Source organism: Myodes glareolus, chromosome 27 (genome assembly GCF_982192425.1).
Source record: "Myodes glareolus chromosome 27, mMyoGla1.1, whole genome shotgun sequence".
In the NCBI taxonomy this organism is placed as follows: domain Eukaryota; kingdom Metazoa; phylum Chordata; class Mammalia; order Rodentia; family Cricetidae; genus Myodes; species Myodes glareolus.
Genome location: NC_142052.1, coordinates 44,566,636 through 44,582,378, shown reverse-complemented (window position 1 = coordinate 44,582,378; position 15,743 = coordinate 44,566,636). Strand labels below are relative to the sequence as shown.

The 15,743-nt window shown below is 44.8% G+C and overlaps 1 protein-coding gene across 1 annotated transcript in view; it reads right to left on the bottom strand.

Moving 5' to 3' along the window:
- Positions 1–4,942, bottom strand: part of Fam117b (family with sequence similarity 117 member B) — a 79,256-nt gene extending 74,314 nt beyond the window's left edge. The window contains exon 1 of the mRNA XM_048428783.3: positions 4,210–4,942. Within this exon, the coding sequence (XP_048284740.3) occupies positions 4,210–4,801 (592 nt within the window). The 5' untranslated portion in view covers positions 4,802–4,942. The remainder of the gene's footprint in view (positions 1–4,209) is intronic.
- Between the last annotated feature and the right edge of the window lie 10,801 nt (positions 4,943–15,743).

Sequence of the window (15,743 nt, the reverse complement as noted above, 5' to 3'; positions counted from 1 at the left end):
CCTTCTAAGGTTTAGTAATAGTCTAGAGTGTTTACAGAACTTATTACCAATTTGTCACAAAGGACACAAGGACAGCCAGATGGCAGAGACTCATAGGTGGCACAGCTATTAGTACTGTGCAGCTGACATGCAGGAGCACAGGCCTGAACTGCTCCGCTCCACTGACATAAGGATTTTGGTGGAGACTGCAAAAATTTGAAAAAGCACATAGAAACACTGCATAACCTAGAAAAAGTTTAAATGCTAGCTCATATCATAAATGCATAAAATATGTGCATCCATATTTTAACTATTGCCTAAAAGTGTCTAAAATAGTCTGCTTTATCACCACTGTAAAACACACATAAACCTATTATTAAAAGGTAACATTTGTCAAAGCCTACACATGCAAACAGCAAGCAAGCATGGCTCTATTCTCAAGAGAAATGTAAATAACAATGAGGATGCAGTGTTAAATCGTAACTACATACAGTTAACCATGGCATGATTGTATTGCTGTGACAATGCAGCAGACACTTTCTAAGGCTACTACAGTAAGCTTAAGTTTCCAAAACAGAGTGTGATGCAGGCCTTTAATCCCAGAATTCAGGAGCTAGTTCCAGAACATGTTCCAAAGCTTTAAAAAATAAATAAATAAAAAAACCTGTCTCAGGGAAAAAAAGGATCTATGTATAGAAAACTGCATCTCATAAACAATTATTAGTCAATTAAAAATAAAAAAGGGGGACAGAGATGGCTAAGCAGGTAAAGATGCCTGCCACCAAGCCTAACAATGTGAGTTTGATCCCTGAGATCCTCAGGGTGGAAATAGAGAATCAGCTCCCGAAGGTTGAAGGCTGTCCTCTGATCTCCACACATGAACCTGTTGCGTGATATTTTGATCGCATTCTGACAATAAAGTTTGCTTTGAATCAGAGGGTGGAGGAAGCCACTAGCTGAGCAAAATTAACCATAAAGGTTCTGGAGGACTGAGGACAGAGACAGGAATAAGGAAGTAATCTTTTTTTTTTATTTTTCATCTTTACGTTAAGGAAGTAATCTTTAGAGAGGATCTCTGTCTTTTTTGGATGAACTGAAGACATAGGTCACTGGTAGTTTCTCTGTGACTTCTCTGGTCATTCAAGTTCTTATCCCAATATCTGACTTCTGACTATTTATTGATAAAGAATAATTAGATAAATGCAACATGAACCCTGGCATCCATGTGGATGAACACACACAGAATAAAATAAAATAAAATATAATTAAAATTTTTAAATAAAACTAAAGCTAGTGAGATGGCTCAGCAGGTAAATAACCACGCCTGATGATCCGAGTTCAATCCTCTGGAACCAAGGGTAGAAAAAGTGGACATACTCCAGCAGAATGCCACCTGGACCATCACATACGTGACCCTATCATGTATGTACCAACACATACACACAACACACATATACAATGTAAAAAAATTTTACAACATGGACTCTATCACTAACATGTTATTCACTTGTCCATACCACATGATCATAAGTGACTGAACACAGATACAAAAGCCGGTGTCTACTCAAAGCTTATCGTAACTGTTCCTATGACAAATAAGATAAAGTCAAGTAAAAGGGAAAGCACAAATCAACTTCACCATTAGCCCTGCTGCCTACTTACCTTCTGAAAGTAGCCTACCCAGACAAACCACTTTGCTAAGAAAACAGCAGGCCCTGAGTCGGCCATTTAAATAGCTACCATCAATGAGTGCTTGGGTGCCCTCATCATAGTCAAGAGAAAGATATTCTGGATCAGATATTCCAGAGAATCAACCAGCTGGAGATCCCAAGGTCTCCAACTTAGGAACTCTGGTGCAGATGGGACAGTTTGCTCACCCGTAAAACACCCAGAAACGAGCAACCTCATGGAGATGAACTCAAGCACTTGAGTCGCATGGGGTGACCGACCTACATAAAGAAGGCATCTTCGTTTCTACAATAAGAACTTTTACATTTCATGAAGCCTGCAAACTGGTGGTACTCTTATCAAAAAGGGATCTGGTAACCACGGTGTCTCTTTCTAGATTCAGTCATATAAACCATCGAATGATTTAATCATAACAGTCTGTGCTACAAAAAGCTGAACTGAAAACATCCTCTCCATTTTGAACAGATGTAACTAGAGAGTAACAAGAATATATCCCAAAAAGAAGCCATCGGACATCCACGCTTGAGTAAGACTGAAAGACCTAACAACAAGCAATATCCCTCACACCTAAAGAGTTAACTACTCGTTTTTCTGGGGTTTTGGTTGTTGGGTGGGGGGGGGAGCTTTGGAAAATAAGAATGAGCACATAAAGAGCCTGGAACCCTAGAAATAAAGCCTCCTAGAAATCAACAGAAAGGGGCACTCTCCTTCACATTTTGACTATTTGACCTGAGTTCTACTCAGGATACACTTGTTGAAAGAGCGACATATCTTGTTATCAGTTTGAAGGACCCTGCCTCTTCCTCCACATCTACTGCCCACTTAAGCAGTACATACTAGATGTGCTATCCTGGCTCCAGAAACTCAAAGGCAGACTGCAGGAATCTTGTTCAGCAGATTCAATAACTACATACATGTAATTTTGGTGTGCAATGCATTTCCCAGACGTTCTCTTATGTATTAGAAGGTCCTTGATATAATTTGAAGGCATGTTCTTTGTGGAGTACAAGCTGAGTCAAATCTCATCTGCCACCACTTGTTCTCAACTTGTACAGAGGCCAATGAGAAAGCTAAAATGAGGTCCTGCATGAAAACCACTTGCCCATTACTGCAACCGCGAGAGTCCTCTTAACAATGTTTTTTTGAAACAATTTGTGGCTAGGTAAAGCAGTGCCCCCTTTAATCCCAGCTTCCAGGAGGCAGAGGCAGTTGGTGAGGCCAGCCTCTCTACACAGTGAGTTCCAGGCCGGTTGACCCTACAGGAGACCCAGTTTCAAAAACAAAAATAAAAAAACACCCGGAAGCATTTTGTATTCCCAAAGGTTTAGAACTCTTCTTTGGTTCTAATCAGAAAACACTACCTAACATTTTTCTGGGCAATCTTTCTTAAAGAGGTATTGTCTAAAATCCTTCACAGGCCTGGTGAAATGGCTCATCAGGTGACGGCGCTTGCCATCAAGCCTGAAACCAGAGTCAGATGCCCTGGACCCCACATCAAGGAAGGAAAGACTCCACACCTCTAAACTATCCTCTGACCTCCACTCATAGGCCATGGAAATGTGCGCACATGCACACACAAAATAAAATATAATAAAACTTTTAAGCCTTTCATGATAAAAAGTACAAAAGAGTCACATTATTCTATATTTCTTAAATCACTTCATCTTATTGACTTAGTTAGGAAATGGGTATTAATCTCCTGAAACTCCCAATTATTTTAAATATTCCTTTGAATTACCCTTTCTGAACTGACTCCACTGGAAACCAAGGCCTCCATCCAGAATCTTCCCCAAGAAAACTGTCAGGTACAATCAACAAGACGGGGCCAGTCATTACGGGTACCTTTAATCCCAGCACTAAAGAGGCAGAGGCAGACTGATCAAGGCCAGCATAGGCTACACAGCGAGTTCCAAGCCAGCCAGGGCAAGAGAGACTCTGTTTCAATACGAGAGAAATAAAACCATTATCTCAGAAAGACACCCAGACCCTCAGGCTAGCTATTTATCATTTACATATATATATAACTGCATGTGAGCATAGGTATATGCACATACATATATATACATATACCTATGCACACACCCCAAAGCAATCTTGCTTAACTTCTCCCTTCTTGCTACTCATTAAGTCTTATGAAACGCAAAAACCACTCCCAGCTGCACAACTCTTCAATGGTCCAAATCCGCCTTCGCCGTGGCACTCAGTCCTCCAGATCCGAAACTGTTTTCTGGAACAGAAAACACTGAGCAGCACTCACGGGCTATTTGCAAGCCTTAACCACGTCACTAAAACAAAAGTGACAGACCAGCCCTAGCCTCACCCTCGAGTGAGTGTGAGCAGAAGCGAAGGCGCAAGGCCAGATCCCAGGGTTTATGATTTCCACAAATGGGCTCAGGCCCAAGGTTAGCGGCAGCACCACCTCTACCGCGGCGACCCGCGCGGACACGACGCAGGGGTGGCGGACTGCACGCCCAGCCCCGCCCCGATGGAGCTCTGCTGCAGTCCACGCTCCGCGCCCCGGGACCCCTGCCCTCCACGTACCTGCTTTGCACACCGGGGCGCTGGGGCTCCTCTTCTCCGCCGAGGGCCGGCCCTGCTCTGGGGACCTCCTCCGGTGGCGGACGCGGGCGGGGGGTGGGGCCGCACTCACCTCGCCAGGCCACAGGTGGGTGGGCGAGGAGCTGGGCGACGACACGGTGCCCAGCAGGGGCGGAGGCGGCTGCGGTCGCGGAGGACTGCTTCGGGCCGCAGGCGCCGTGCCGCGCGTGGGGCTGGTACCGCGCGTGGACGTCGCGGACGCGCCCGTCTGCGTGGCCACGGTGGGGCTGGTGCGCGCGGTCGCGCTCCCGCTGCCGCCGCCGCGCGTGGGGCTGGTGCTGCGCGAGGCGGTGCGCGGGCCGCCGCCACCCGAGGGGCCTGAAGCGCCTCCGCCGCCGCCGTTGTTGCCGCCGTTGTTGCCGCCGCCACCCCGCGTGGGGCTGCCATGTTGCTGCTGCTGCTGCTTCAACTGGAAAGGCACGGTCGCCCTCATGGGCTGCAGGCGGCTCCCGGGGCCCCCGGCCGGGCCGACCGCGCCACCCGCGAGGGCGCCCGCGGGCGTGGGAGACCCATTGCGCCTCACCCGCTGGGACATGGTCCCCCCTCCCCGCCCCGGAGAAAGCGGCCCGCGAGCGCCGTGGGGAGGGTGTTGGGCGGCGGGGAGCGGCTGCGCGGGGCCCGAGGGAAGGCCTGAGCCGGCGGGTGACGAAGCCTGACTTCGGGGACGGGGGGCGCGCGGGCAGCAGCGGCCAGCGACGAGATGGTGCAGCCGCCGCCGCGGCTCCTCATCAACAATAGTGTCGCCTCCGGCGTCCCCGCCCCCCGCCGCCGCTGATTGGTGCTGCGTCAGCGCGCTCGAGCCGCTCGGCCTCGCTCATTGGCTGCGCGCCGCTCGGCTCCCGAGGCTGCGTCGGCTCTTTAAAGAGAAAGAGGCCCGCCCCCGAGGGTTCGGGCGGCGGAGGAAGCCGGCCGTGGCGGGAGGTGGAGGGCGGACGGGCGTGCTTGCGTGCGTGCGAGCGCGCGCGCGCGCGTGTGTGTGTGTATGTGTGTGTGTGTGCGTGCGCGTGTGTATATGTGTGTGTGTGTGTGTATACACACGTGAGTGCACGCGTAGGCGCGCGCCCGGACACGCGCGTCCCTGCTTCCCGCTGGAGGAAGCCCCTGGGACCCGAGGCTGGAATATGGCCAGAGGGACGGGCTGTCCGGGACCGCGGCGTCCCCGGGGATGGTCGGCTCTGATCCGAGCCTTTCCCCGTCTAACTCATTTCCTTACCGCAGTTCGAGCTGTGAGTTCACACGTACGCACGTATCTTTGGGGCCCCAATTTTTTTTTTTTTTTTGGTTCTATCCTAATTCCATCTACCTATAGGCAGGGCTAGAAAATATAAGAAATTTAGTCTTACTGGCATTTTACATCCTTACTGTTTTTTGTTGGTTTGTTTGTTTTTAGCTGTACAAAGATCCAAATCTCAGAAAGATTACATTTGCAGATTAGAATACACTTTAGATGGTATTGTGGAGTTCAGTTATCAAATGGTGCTGCTAACTACCCTCCTATATAGATTTCAAGTAATCAAGCATTTAATCAATTAGTTCAGAGTTCCCTTGTACCTGAAAAAGATGGCTATTACCCTGCAAGTTTATAAAGTGCTTAGGCCTCTGTTTGCTCCAAACTATTTGAAACAGCTAGGTCCATCACCCATGTTTTGTTTATTACATTTATGCATTTGGTATGTGTGTATGCGCGTGCGTGCATGTGGTCAGAGGACAGCCTGTTCTCTTCCAGCATGGCGGTCCAGGGGGTCAAACTTATGTGATCAGGCTGAGCCGTTTCATTGGCCCATCTACCGCCCTTAGTTTATTCTGGTGGGGAAAATAAGTCTCCATAGTTTTCATAAGGGCTCTGAAAGACAAGAAGGTCTAAACTAAAATGCAGGTCCTATGCAGATTCCCCATTTGTCAGTCTGAAGTCAGTGATCTCCCACTAGCTTGGGTCAGCTGAATCTGTGGGTTTCCCCATCATGGTCTTGTCCCCTTTGTTCATATTGTCGCTCCTCCCTCACCTCCTCTGTACGCCAGGAACTCTGCCCAGTGTTTCTGGAAGAGAGTTCTAGCATCTCTCCGTTTGTGCACTGTAGGCCGATTATGCTTTGCTTTCTGTCTGGTTTCACCTATGACTGAGTACATACTATATTTGTCTTTCTGGGTCTGGGTTACCTCACTCAGGAGGTTTTTTTCTAGTCAATCCATTTGCCTGCAAATTTAAAGATACCATTATTTTTTTGGGTTTTGTTTGTTTGGTTGGTTGGTTGCTTGCTTGGTTTGATTTGGGTTGGGAGGGTTCGAGACAGGGTTTCTCTGTATAACAACCCCAGCTGTCCTAGAACTAGTTCTTGTAGACCAGGCTGGCCTCAAACTCACAGAGATCCACCTGCCTCTGCCTCATGAGTGTGGGGATTAAAGGTGTGCGCCACCACCATCAGGCATGCCATTGCTTTTTAACGCTGAGCCATACTCCACTGTGTAAATGTAACACATTTTCTTTATTCATTCTTAGGGTGAGGAGCATTTGGGTTGTTTCCAGGTTCTGGCTATTACGAATAATGCTGCTAGGAACATAGTCGAGCACAAATCCTAGTGGTATGATTGAGCCTCCTTTGGGTAGAAACCCAAAAGTGGTATTGCTGGGTCTTGAGGTAGATTGATTCCTAATTTTCTGAGAAATCGCCACACTGATATCCCAAGGGGCTGTACCAGTTTGCACTCTCACCAGCAATGGAGGAGTGTTCCCTTTACCCCACAACCCCTCCAGCATAAGTTGTCATCAGTGGTTTTGATCTTAACCATTCTGACAGGTGTCAGATGGTTTCTCAGAGTTGTTTTGATTTGCATTTCCCTGATGACTAAGGATGTTGAGCATTTTCTTAGGTGTCTTTTGGCCATTTCAAATTCTTCTGTTGAGAGTTCTCTGTTTAGATCTGTAGCCCACTTTATAATTGGATTATTTGGTAGTTTGATGTCTAGTTTCTTGGATTCTTTATATATTTTGGAGATCAGTCCTCTTTCTGATGTGGGATTGATGAAGATCTTTTCCTATTCTGTAGGCTGTTGTTTTGTCTTGTTAACTGTGTCCTTTGCTTTACAGAAGCTTTTCAGTTTCAGGAGGTTCCATTTATTAATTGTTTCTCTCAATGTGCTACTGGGGTTATATTTAGGAAGTGGTTCCCTGTGCCAATGTGTTCAAATGGACTTCCCACTTTCTCTTCTATAAGGTTCAGTGTGGCTGGCTTTATGTTGAGGTCTTTGATCCATTTGGACTTGAGTTTTGTGCATGGTGATAGATATGGGTCTATTTTCATTCTTCTACATGTTGATATCCAGTTATGCCAGCATCACTTGTTAAATATGCTTTCTTTTTTCCATTTGATATTTTTTGCTTCTTTATCAAAGATCAGGTGTTCGAAGATATGTGGATTGATATCCGGGTTTCTATTTCCTTATGGGTTATAGTCTATTTAATTTGTTTATCTGGTCTTGATTTAATTTTGGTCTGTGGTACTTACCCATGAAATTGTCCATTTCCTTTCAATTTTCCAAGTTTGTGGAGTACAAGTTTTTGAAATATGACCTGATGATTATCTGTATTTCCTCAGTGGCTCTTATGTCCCTCTTTTCATTTCCGATTTTGTTAATTTGGCTATTCTTTCTCTGCCTTTTGGTTAATTTAGATAAAAGTTTGTCAAGCTTGTTAATTTTCTCAAAGAACCAACTCCTTGTCTCATTGATTCTTTGTATTGTTTTCTTTGTTTCTATTTTATTGATTTCAGTCCTCAATTTGATTGTTTCCCACCATCTACTCCTTCTGGGTGAGTCTGCTTCTTTTTGTTCTAGATCTTTCAGTTGTTCTGTTAATTCACTAGTGTGGACTTTTTCCAGATTCTGTATAGAGGCATTTAATGCTATGAACTTTCGTTTTAGCACTGCTTTCATTGTAACCCATAAGTTTGGGTATATTTTAACTTCATTTTCATTGAATTTTGGGAAGTCTTTAATTTTTCTTTATTTCTTCCTTGACCCAGTGTTGATTCAGTTGAGTATTGTTCAATTTCCATGTGTTTGTGGGCTTTCTGAAATTAGTGTTGCTGTTGAATTCTAACTTTAAGCCATGGTGATCCAATAAGATACAGCGGGTTATTCCAATTCTTCTTTTTTTTTTTTTTGTATCCACTGAGGTTTGCTTTGTTACTGAGTATGTGATCAAGCTGGATAGATGGCTCAGCCATTAAGAGCATTACCAAGTATATGGTCAATTTTTAAGAAGGCTCCATGAGGTACTGAGAAGAAGGTATATTCTTTTGTGTTTGGGTGGAATGTTCTATAGATGTCTGTTAAGTCCATTTGAGTCATGGCATCTGTTAGTTCCCTTATTTCTCTGTTAAGTTGCTGTCTGTCAGTCCTGACCAGTAGTGAGAGTTGGTGTTGGAGCCTCCCACTATTAGTATGTGAGGCTTGATGTGTGATATTTAAGCTTTAGTAATGTTTCTTTTACACATGTGGATACCCTTACATTTGGAGAATAGATGTTCTAAATTGAGATTTCCTCTTGGTAGATTTTTTCCTGTGATGAATATGAAATGTCCTTCTTTATCTCTTTTGATTGATTTTAGTTTGAAGTCTATTTTGTTACATAGTAGGATAGCTATAACAGCTTGTTTCTTAGGTCCATTTGATTGCAAAATCTTTTCCCAACCCTTTACTCTCAGACAATGTAGGTCTTTAAGGTTGAGGTGTGTTTCTTATATGCAGCAGAAGGATGGAACTATTTTTGTATCCAATCTGTTAGCCTGTGTCTTTTTATAGGCCAATTGAGTCTATTTATATTAAGGGATATTAATGACCAGTGATTGCTAGTCCCTGCTATTTATATTTTTGTTGTTAGTGGTGGCATTGTGTGATGCATTTCCCTTCTTTGGGATTTGTTGCTGTGAGATCATATATTGCCTGTGGTTTTGTGGATGTAGCTGACTTGATTGGGATTGGAGTTTTCCTTCTAGCACTTTCTGTAGGGCTGGCTTTGTGGAGAGGTATTGTTTAAATCTGGTTTGTCATGAATATCTTATTTTCTCCATCTATGGTGATTGAAGGTTTTGCTGGGTATAGTATTCTGGGCTGGCAACCGTGGTCTCTTCGTATCTACATAATGCCTGGCTTTTCATTATTTCCATCGAGAAGTAGGATGTAGTTCTAATAGGTTTGCCTTTATGTTACTTGGCCTTTTACCCTTGCAGTTCTTAATATTTTTTCTTTATTCTGAATGTTTAATGTTTTGATTATTATGTGACAAGGGGACTTTTTTTTGGTCTCGTCTATTTGGTGTTCTGTAAGTTTCTTGTACTTTCATAGGTGTGTCCTTCTTTAGGTTGGAAAAGTTTTTTTTTTCTATGATTTTTTTTGTTGAATATAGTTTCTGTGTCTTTGAGTTGGACTTCTTCTATTCCTATTATTCTTAAGTTTGGTCTTTTCATGGTATCCCAGATTTCCTGGATATTTTGTGTTAAGCATTTGTTGGATTTAACATTTTCTTTAACCAAAGAATCTATTTCCTCTATGGTATCTGCAACACACAATGCCTGTCTGTGCTCTATGCGTTACCATACAGTTCACGAGCCTTGGGCAAGGGGCTAGAGATTGAAACACACAAAGACACAGAGACAGGGACCTCTAGTCACTGGTAAGAAGCCCCTCATTGAATAGCACCACGGAGGCTTAAATACCCAACACAGTCAGGTGGACCAACAGGTGAAAACCTTATCCTCTGATCCTCAAGGCCAAGGCAACACATGCTCGTGAACATGTGCTGGTAAACAACTTTGACACAGCCTTTAGTAACTCAAATCAGAAGGAAAGTAAAGATCTCTAGCAGGGAAGAGCAGCTGGAGGCCAGGACTCCAAATGGTCCCAACAGTATCTTCAATGCCTGAGATTCTTTCTTCCATCTCTTGTATTCTGATGTTTATGCGTGCATTTGTGCGTCCTGAGTGTTTACCCAAATTTTTCACTTTCAGAATTCCCTTGGTTTGTGTTTTCTTTTTTGCCCCTGTTTCCGTTTTCAAGTCTTGAATCATTTCCTTCACCTGTTTGACTGCTTTTTCTTGGTTTTAAGAAATTTGTTGATTTCTTTCAATTTTTTTTTGTTTGTCTTTTCCTCCACTTCTTTAAGGGAATTTTTCATTTCCTCTTTAAGGGCCTCAACCATCTTCGTAAAGTGATTTTTAAGGTTGTTTTCTTCTGCTTCATCTGTGTTGGGGTGTTCAGGTCTTGTTGTAGAACCACTAGTGTCTGGTGGTGCCATATCGCTTTTTATGTTGTTGAGTGTATTCTTGTTATCTACCCATCTCTTCCTCCAACTGGAAGAGGTGGAACCTGTGTTTCAGGGAGTCTCTCTTCCTCCACTTGGTGTAGTTGGGGCTGTGGCTCTGTTGAATGCTCCTTCAGGTGTAAGTAGAACACAACCTCCAATGATGGCTCCTACAGGAGCAAGATGACCCAAAGCTCAGATGGTTGCGCCTCAAGGTGCAGGTGGGGCCACAGCTCCGGTGGTCACTCCTCCAGGTTGAGGCAGTGCCACGGTTCTGGTGATTGTTCCTCTAGGAATAGTGAGGCCAAGGTTCCAGTGGTCGCTGCAGCGGCCAGGTATCTTGTATCGAGAATGGCGGTGTATACTGGCTGGGGCACAGGTGCTTGTTCCCAGAGGAACTTCTTAAGATAGCTTCTGGAAGCCACTGCTGGAAGCCGCTGCTATCACTTGGAGGTCTCTGGGACCTCTGACGCTGTCCTGGGAGAGTCGCTCAGAACTCTCAAAATACTAGGTTTCTCCACAAAAATCTTCAGATCGAAATGGGTTTTTATGAGTTTTATTTTTTTTCTGTAGTTTCTAAAACTCCTTTAATTTCGTTAGAACCATTTCCATCCTTCTACAAGTGTTTCTAAAAAGTGATTGAACAGAACTTATATACCACTAAATTGATCAGTATGACCATAGGTTCTTTCCATTTTAAAATGGGAGAAATAAATAAAAGGGGAAAAAAATAAAAGAAAATGGAAGAAATGAAAATTTTCTGTACATTATATACAACAATGCAAAAATATGCACATAAAATACTAGAAGGAAAAATATGCAGGGCGGTGGTGTCGCACACCTTTGTTCTCAGCACTCGGAAGGCAGAGGCAGGTGGATCTCTATGAGTTCAAAGCCAACCTGGTCAAGAGTGCAAGTTCCAGGACAGCCAGGACCACACAGAGAAACCCTGTCTTGAAAACATAAATACATACATACATACATACATGATAATAGAATAAAATTTTTAAGGTAGGATTTATTGGGTGTTATTTTCTCCAAGAAATATGGAATTCTGATTTCCTATTTAAGAGGAAGGTTATCGAGCTTAAACTGCTGATCAGTGATCTCTACTGAAATCCTGACTGGTAGTTTCTCTTAGATCCTCAGGGCTCAATGGCTTGTGCACTCTGATCCTGAAGGGAAGAACCTCAGGACCGGTCCATTGGGCCTCTCAGTCGGAACAGTGATATCTGTGCCTAGATTCAAACAGTTCATCACACTGACAGCTGTTTAGCTGCCTGCCCAACCTCTCCTGTAGATCTTGCATCTGTCTCCAACCCAGGCCACACAGGGCTCATCTGCTCCTGGACACTCGCCCGCCGTTAGATAGCTCCCCTTGCAGTAAATGACACTCGGTGGTCTGAAACAAAACTCCAGCGGTCATCTTAGGTCTACGTTTCTAGCCTACGAGAAAACCAGGAAGCCGTTTTGCCTTATTATCTGACTTCCTGAAACTCATGTGAAAGGGACAGTCTCTAAACTTCCACCCCTTTAAATAGACCTGTTACCCTGAGTTCACCTAGCCAGTGTTCCTAGACAATCTCTGCCATGGCTACTTTTCCAAGCACCCCGCTTCTCCAAATTTCCTACCCTTCCCACAGTTTGTCCCCTCCACCTACCCACGTTGTTCGTGTGTCTTCCTTTCCATTTTCTTATTTTGTTTGTTTGAGGCAATCTCTCTGTTGTGTAGCTTTGACTGTTCAAGAACCCGTTCTGTAGGACAGCCTGCACGGATCCTGGGGTACTTTCCCTATTTCAGGAGCAGAGTGACAAGCCATTGAGCCTTGAGGATTCGAGGAAAACTCACAGAGATCCACCCACCTCTGCCTCCCAAGCGCTGAGATTAAGGGCGTGTGCCACCATTCCCAGCTTGTTAGTGTGGTTTTTGAAAACCCTAAAAGAGTGATGCATGCAAGCCTGCAATCCCAGAGCTAAGGAGGCAAAGGCAGGCGGATCGTGAATTTGAGGCCAACTTGAACTACAAAGCATGACACCATACACATACACGCTTGAGGCTGAGGTTGAATCGCTCAGAGATAGAGCACTCGTCTCCCATATTCAGACTCCAGGTCTCATGCCCAGCACCACAAAACAAGGAGAAAAAAACCCATACAAAACCAGCTCACTCCACCACACAGCTTTCTGTCTCTCTTCAGATGCCGACCAATGCTGAGACATTCCACACCTGTCCTGGCCCCTCTCTGCCTAACTCTTCCTCAGTAGGTTCCAGACACACCGATGTTCTTTCATTTCCCCAAATTCTGGGTACCCTCATCCTGAGACCTTCACACTTACTGTTTCCTCTGCTTGGAGATGCTCTACCCTCTTGTCACCTGTCCAGTCTTAATTGATCTCTGAGTTTGAGGCCAGCCTAGGACACACAGTGAGTTCCAGGACAACCAGGGCTACTCAGAGAAACCCTGTCTCAAAAAAAAAAAAAAAAAACCAAAAGAAGAGCAGGAGAAATAGCTCAGCGGTTAAGAGCACTGGCTGCTCTTTCAGAGGACCTAGGTTCAATTCCCAGCACCCACATGGCAGCTCACAACTGTCTGTAACTCCAGTTCCAGGAGATCTGACACCCAGGGCAAAACACCAATAAACATAAAATGAAAATAAATAAATTGGAAAAAAAAAGAGGAGGAGGAGGCAGCAGCAGAAGCTGCTGAAGAAGGCCAGTGTCTGGAGGGTGAGGGTGCTTCAGAGGGAAGACTGGGAAGAAGTTTGTATACCCTAGTAAGGAATTCAAACTTAATTCCTTTAATATGCTTGTTTTGTCTTTTGAGACAGGGCCTTGCTATGTAGTCTAGGTTGGCCTCAAACTCATTATGTAACCCAGGCCTTTAGGCTTTGAGGGGGGGTGCTCTGTTCTGTTTTGTTTTGTTTTTGACTTTTAGAGACAGGGTTTCTCTGTAGCTTTTGAACCTGCCCTGGAACTAGCTCTTGTAGACCAGGCTGGCCTTGAACTCACAGAGATCTGATTAAAGGCGTGTTCCACCACTGCCCAGCTCCTTTTATTCTTTTTAAAATGTGTATATAGGGCTGGAGAGATGGCTCAGCAGTTAAGAGCATTGCCTGGTCTTCCAAAGGTCCTGAGTTCAATTCCCAGCAACCACATGGTGGCTCACAACCATCTGAAATGAGATCTGATGCCCTCTTCTGGCCTGCAGGTAGACACACAGACAGAATATTGTATACATAATAAATTAATAAATATTTTAAAAAATAAAATATATATATATATATATATAAACATTTTTGCTTATATATGTGTGGGCAAGTATAAGTGAGAGCTCATGTCCGCTTATGCCCAGGTGTGTAGAGGCAAGAGGATGGTGTTGGGAATCTTCTCAACAGCTCTCCACCTATTCACTGAGGCAGAATCTCTCAGTGGAGAACTCAAGATAGATAAGGCTAGTTTAGCTACCCAGTTTGCCCTGAGGATCCCTCATCTCCACCTTCTGAGTTCTGGAATTATAGGCACGTCAACACATCCACCCAGTATTTAAGTGGGTTCTGGGAATCCAAATTCTAGCCCTCACATTTGCATGGGAAGGGCTTTAACTACTGGGCTAACTCCGAAGCCTACTGCCCTAAAACTCTTGATCCTCCTGATTCAGCCCTCAGAGTCCTGGGATTACAGGCACATGCCAGTAAATCAGATTATATTCTAAATACTGTGGTTCCTTTGGAATAAAACTGTTGCCTAAATGAGCAGAATATATAATTTCTGTTATTAGATTGTTGTTGAAAGCAACAACAGACACCAAAAATAGAAACAAAAAGCAACCTGACATTTACTGAAATGTGTGAGCACAAAGGGGTATTTCTTTGCATGACTCACAATACATATCTCAAAGTTATCCATTCTTATCACAACCTAGACTTGTCTGTTTGTTTGTTTTTTTTTCCAGACAGGGTTTCTCTGTGTAACGGCCCTGGGCTGTCCTGGAACTCACTCTGTAGACCAGGTGTTGGCCCCAAACTCTCAGAGATCCTCCTGCCTCAGCCTCCTGAGTGCTGGAAGTAAAGGTGTGCACCACTGTGCCCAGCTAATCTCTCCTCTCCTTAAACTTTAACCCTTGTGCCACGTGTGACCCTGGCTTCTCTTTCATTGGCTCCCTCCTCTAGTGGTTCATTTTGCTCTCTGAATAACTTCATGTGTTTGCTAAACACATCCTTTCTGCCCTCACTGTCGCGTCCGCCTTATCAGCAATGAAGATGCAACACCGGACTCTTCTTAACTGCGTCCTGTCCTTTCGTTACCTCTCGCAACCTCTCGCCCCTTCTCAACCTCTCCCACCGGGGAAAATCCAGTCTACAGCTTAAATAACCTCTGGGTAGCCAACCCCATCAAGCCACATGGGAGACGCAGATAGGTCCAGAAACGCGGAAGCAAGCCAGATCTTAGTGTTAACCATATATGGAGTTGTTACACATCTGAGAGCATTCACCGTTGGAAAGGTGGAAGGTGGGAATCAGCACCACCTGTAAGGCATGGCATCACACGGCTCTCTACACTCACCATTCTACGTCTCTGCCAGCTGACCCTGACCAGCAACTGTGACGCTGAAAGAATTGGCTGTCTTTTCTGTTCGGTTGTTTTGTATTTATTTATTCTTTTTAAAGATTTATTTATTATGTATACAACATTCCTTCCATGTATGTTTGCATGCCAGAAAAGGGCACCAGATCTCATTATAGATGACTGTGAGCCACCATGTGGTTGCTGGGAATTGAACTTGAGACCTCAGGAGGAGCAGTCAATGTTCTTAACATCTGAGCCATCTCTCCAGCCCCTGTTTTGTATTTATCATCAGTGCCTTTGCTGTTACTTTCATACTGGGAATCCACCTGACTTGCAGAGGAGCAGAAAGTCATCGAAAAGACAACTGGAGAAAACTCACATCTGGGCATCCTATTGGAAGCTCTGTGAGCAATTGAGAGCACTCACGAGCTCGGCTACCATTCTCCTGCCTCAGCACAGTGGCCAACACACACTGAGTGTTAAGAAACATTACAACGTGAGCGCTTGTCTGCTTCGTTCGCTCCTGCGGCCTCATGCCTCGTCCATGGTGTGTGGCTGGTGCTCAAGTGCTCAGTTTCCTGCAAATGGAATGAAGCATTAAGCAATGCGTCA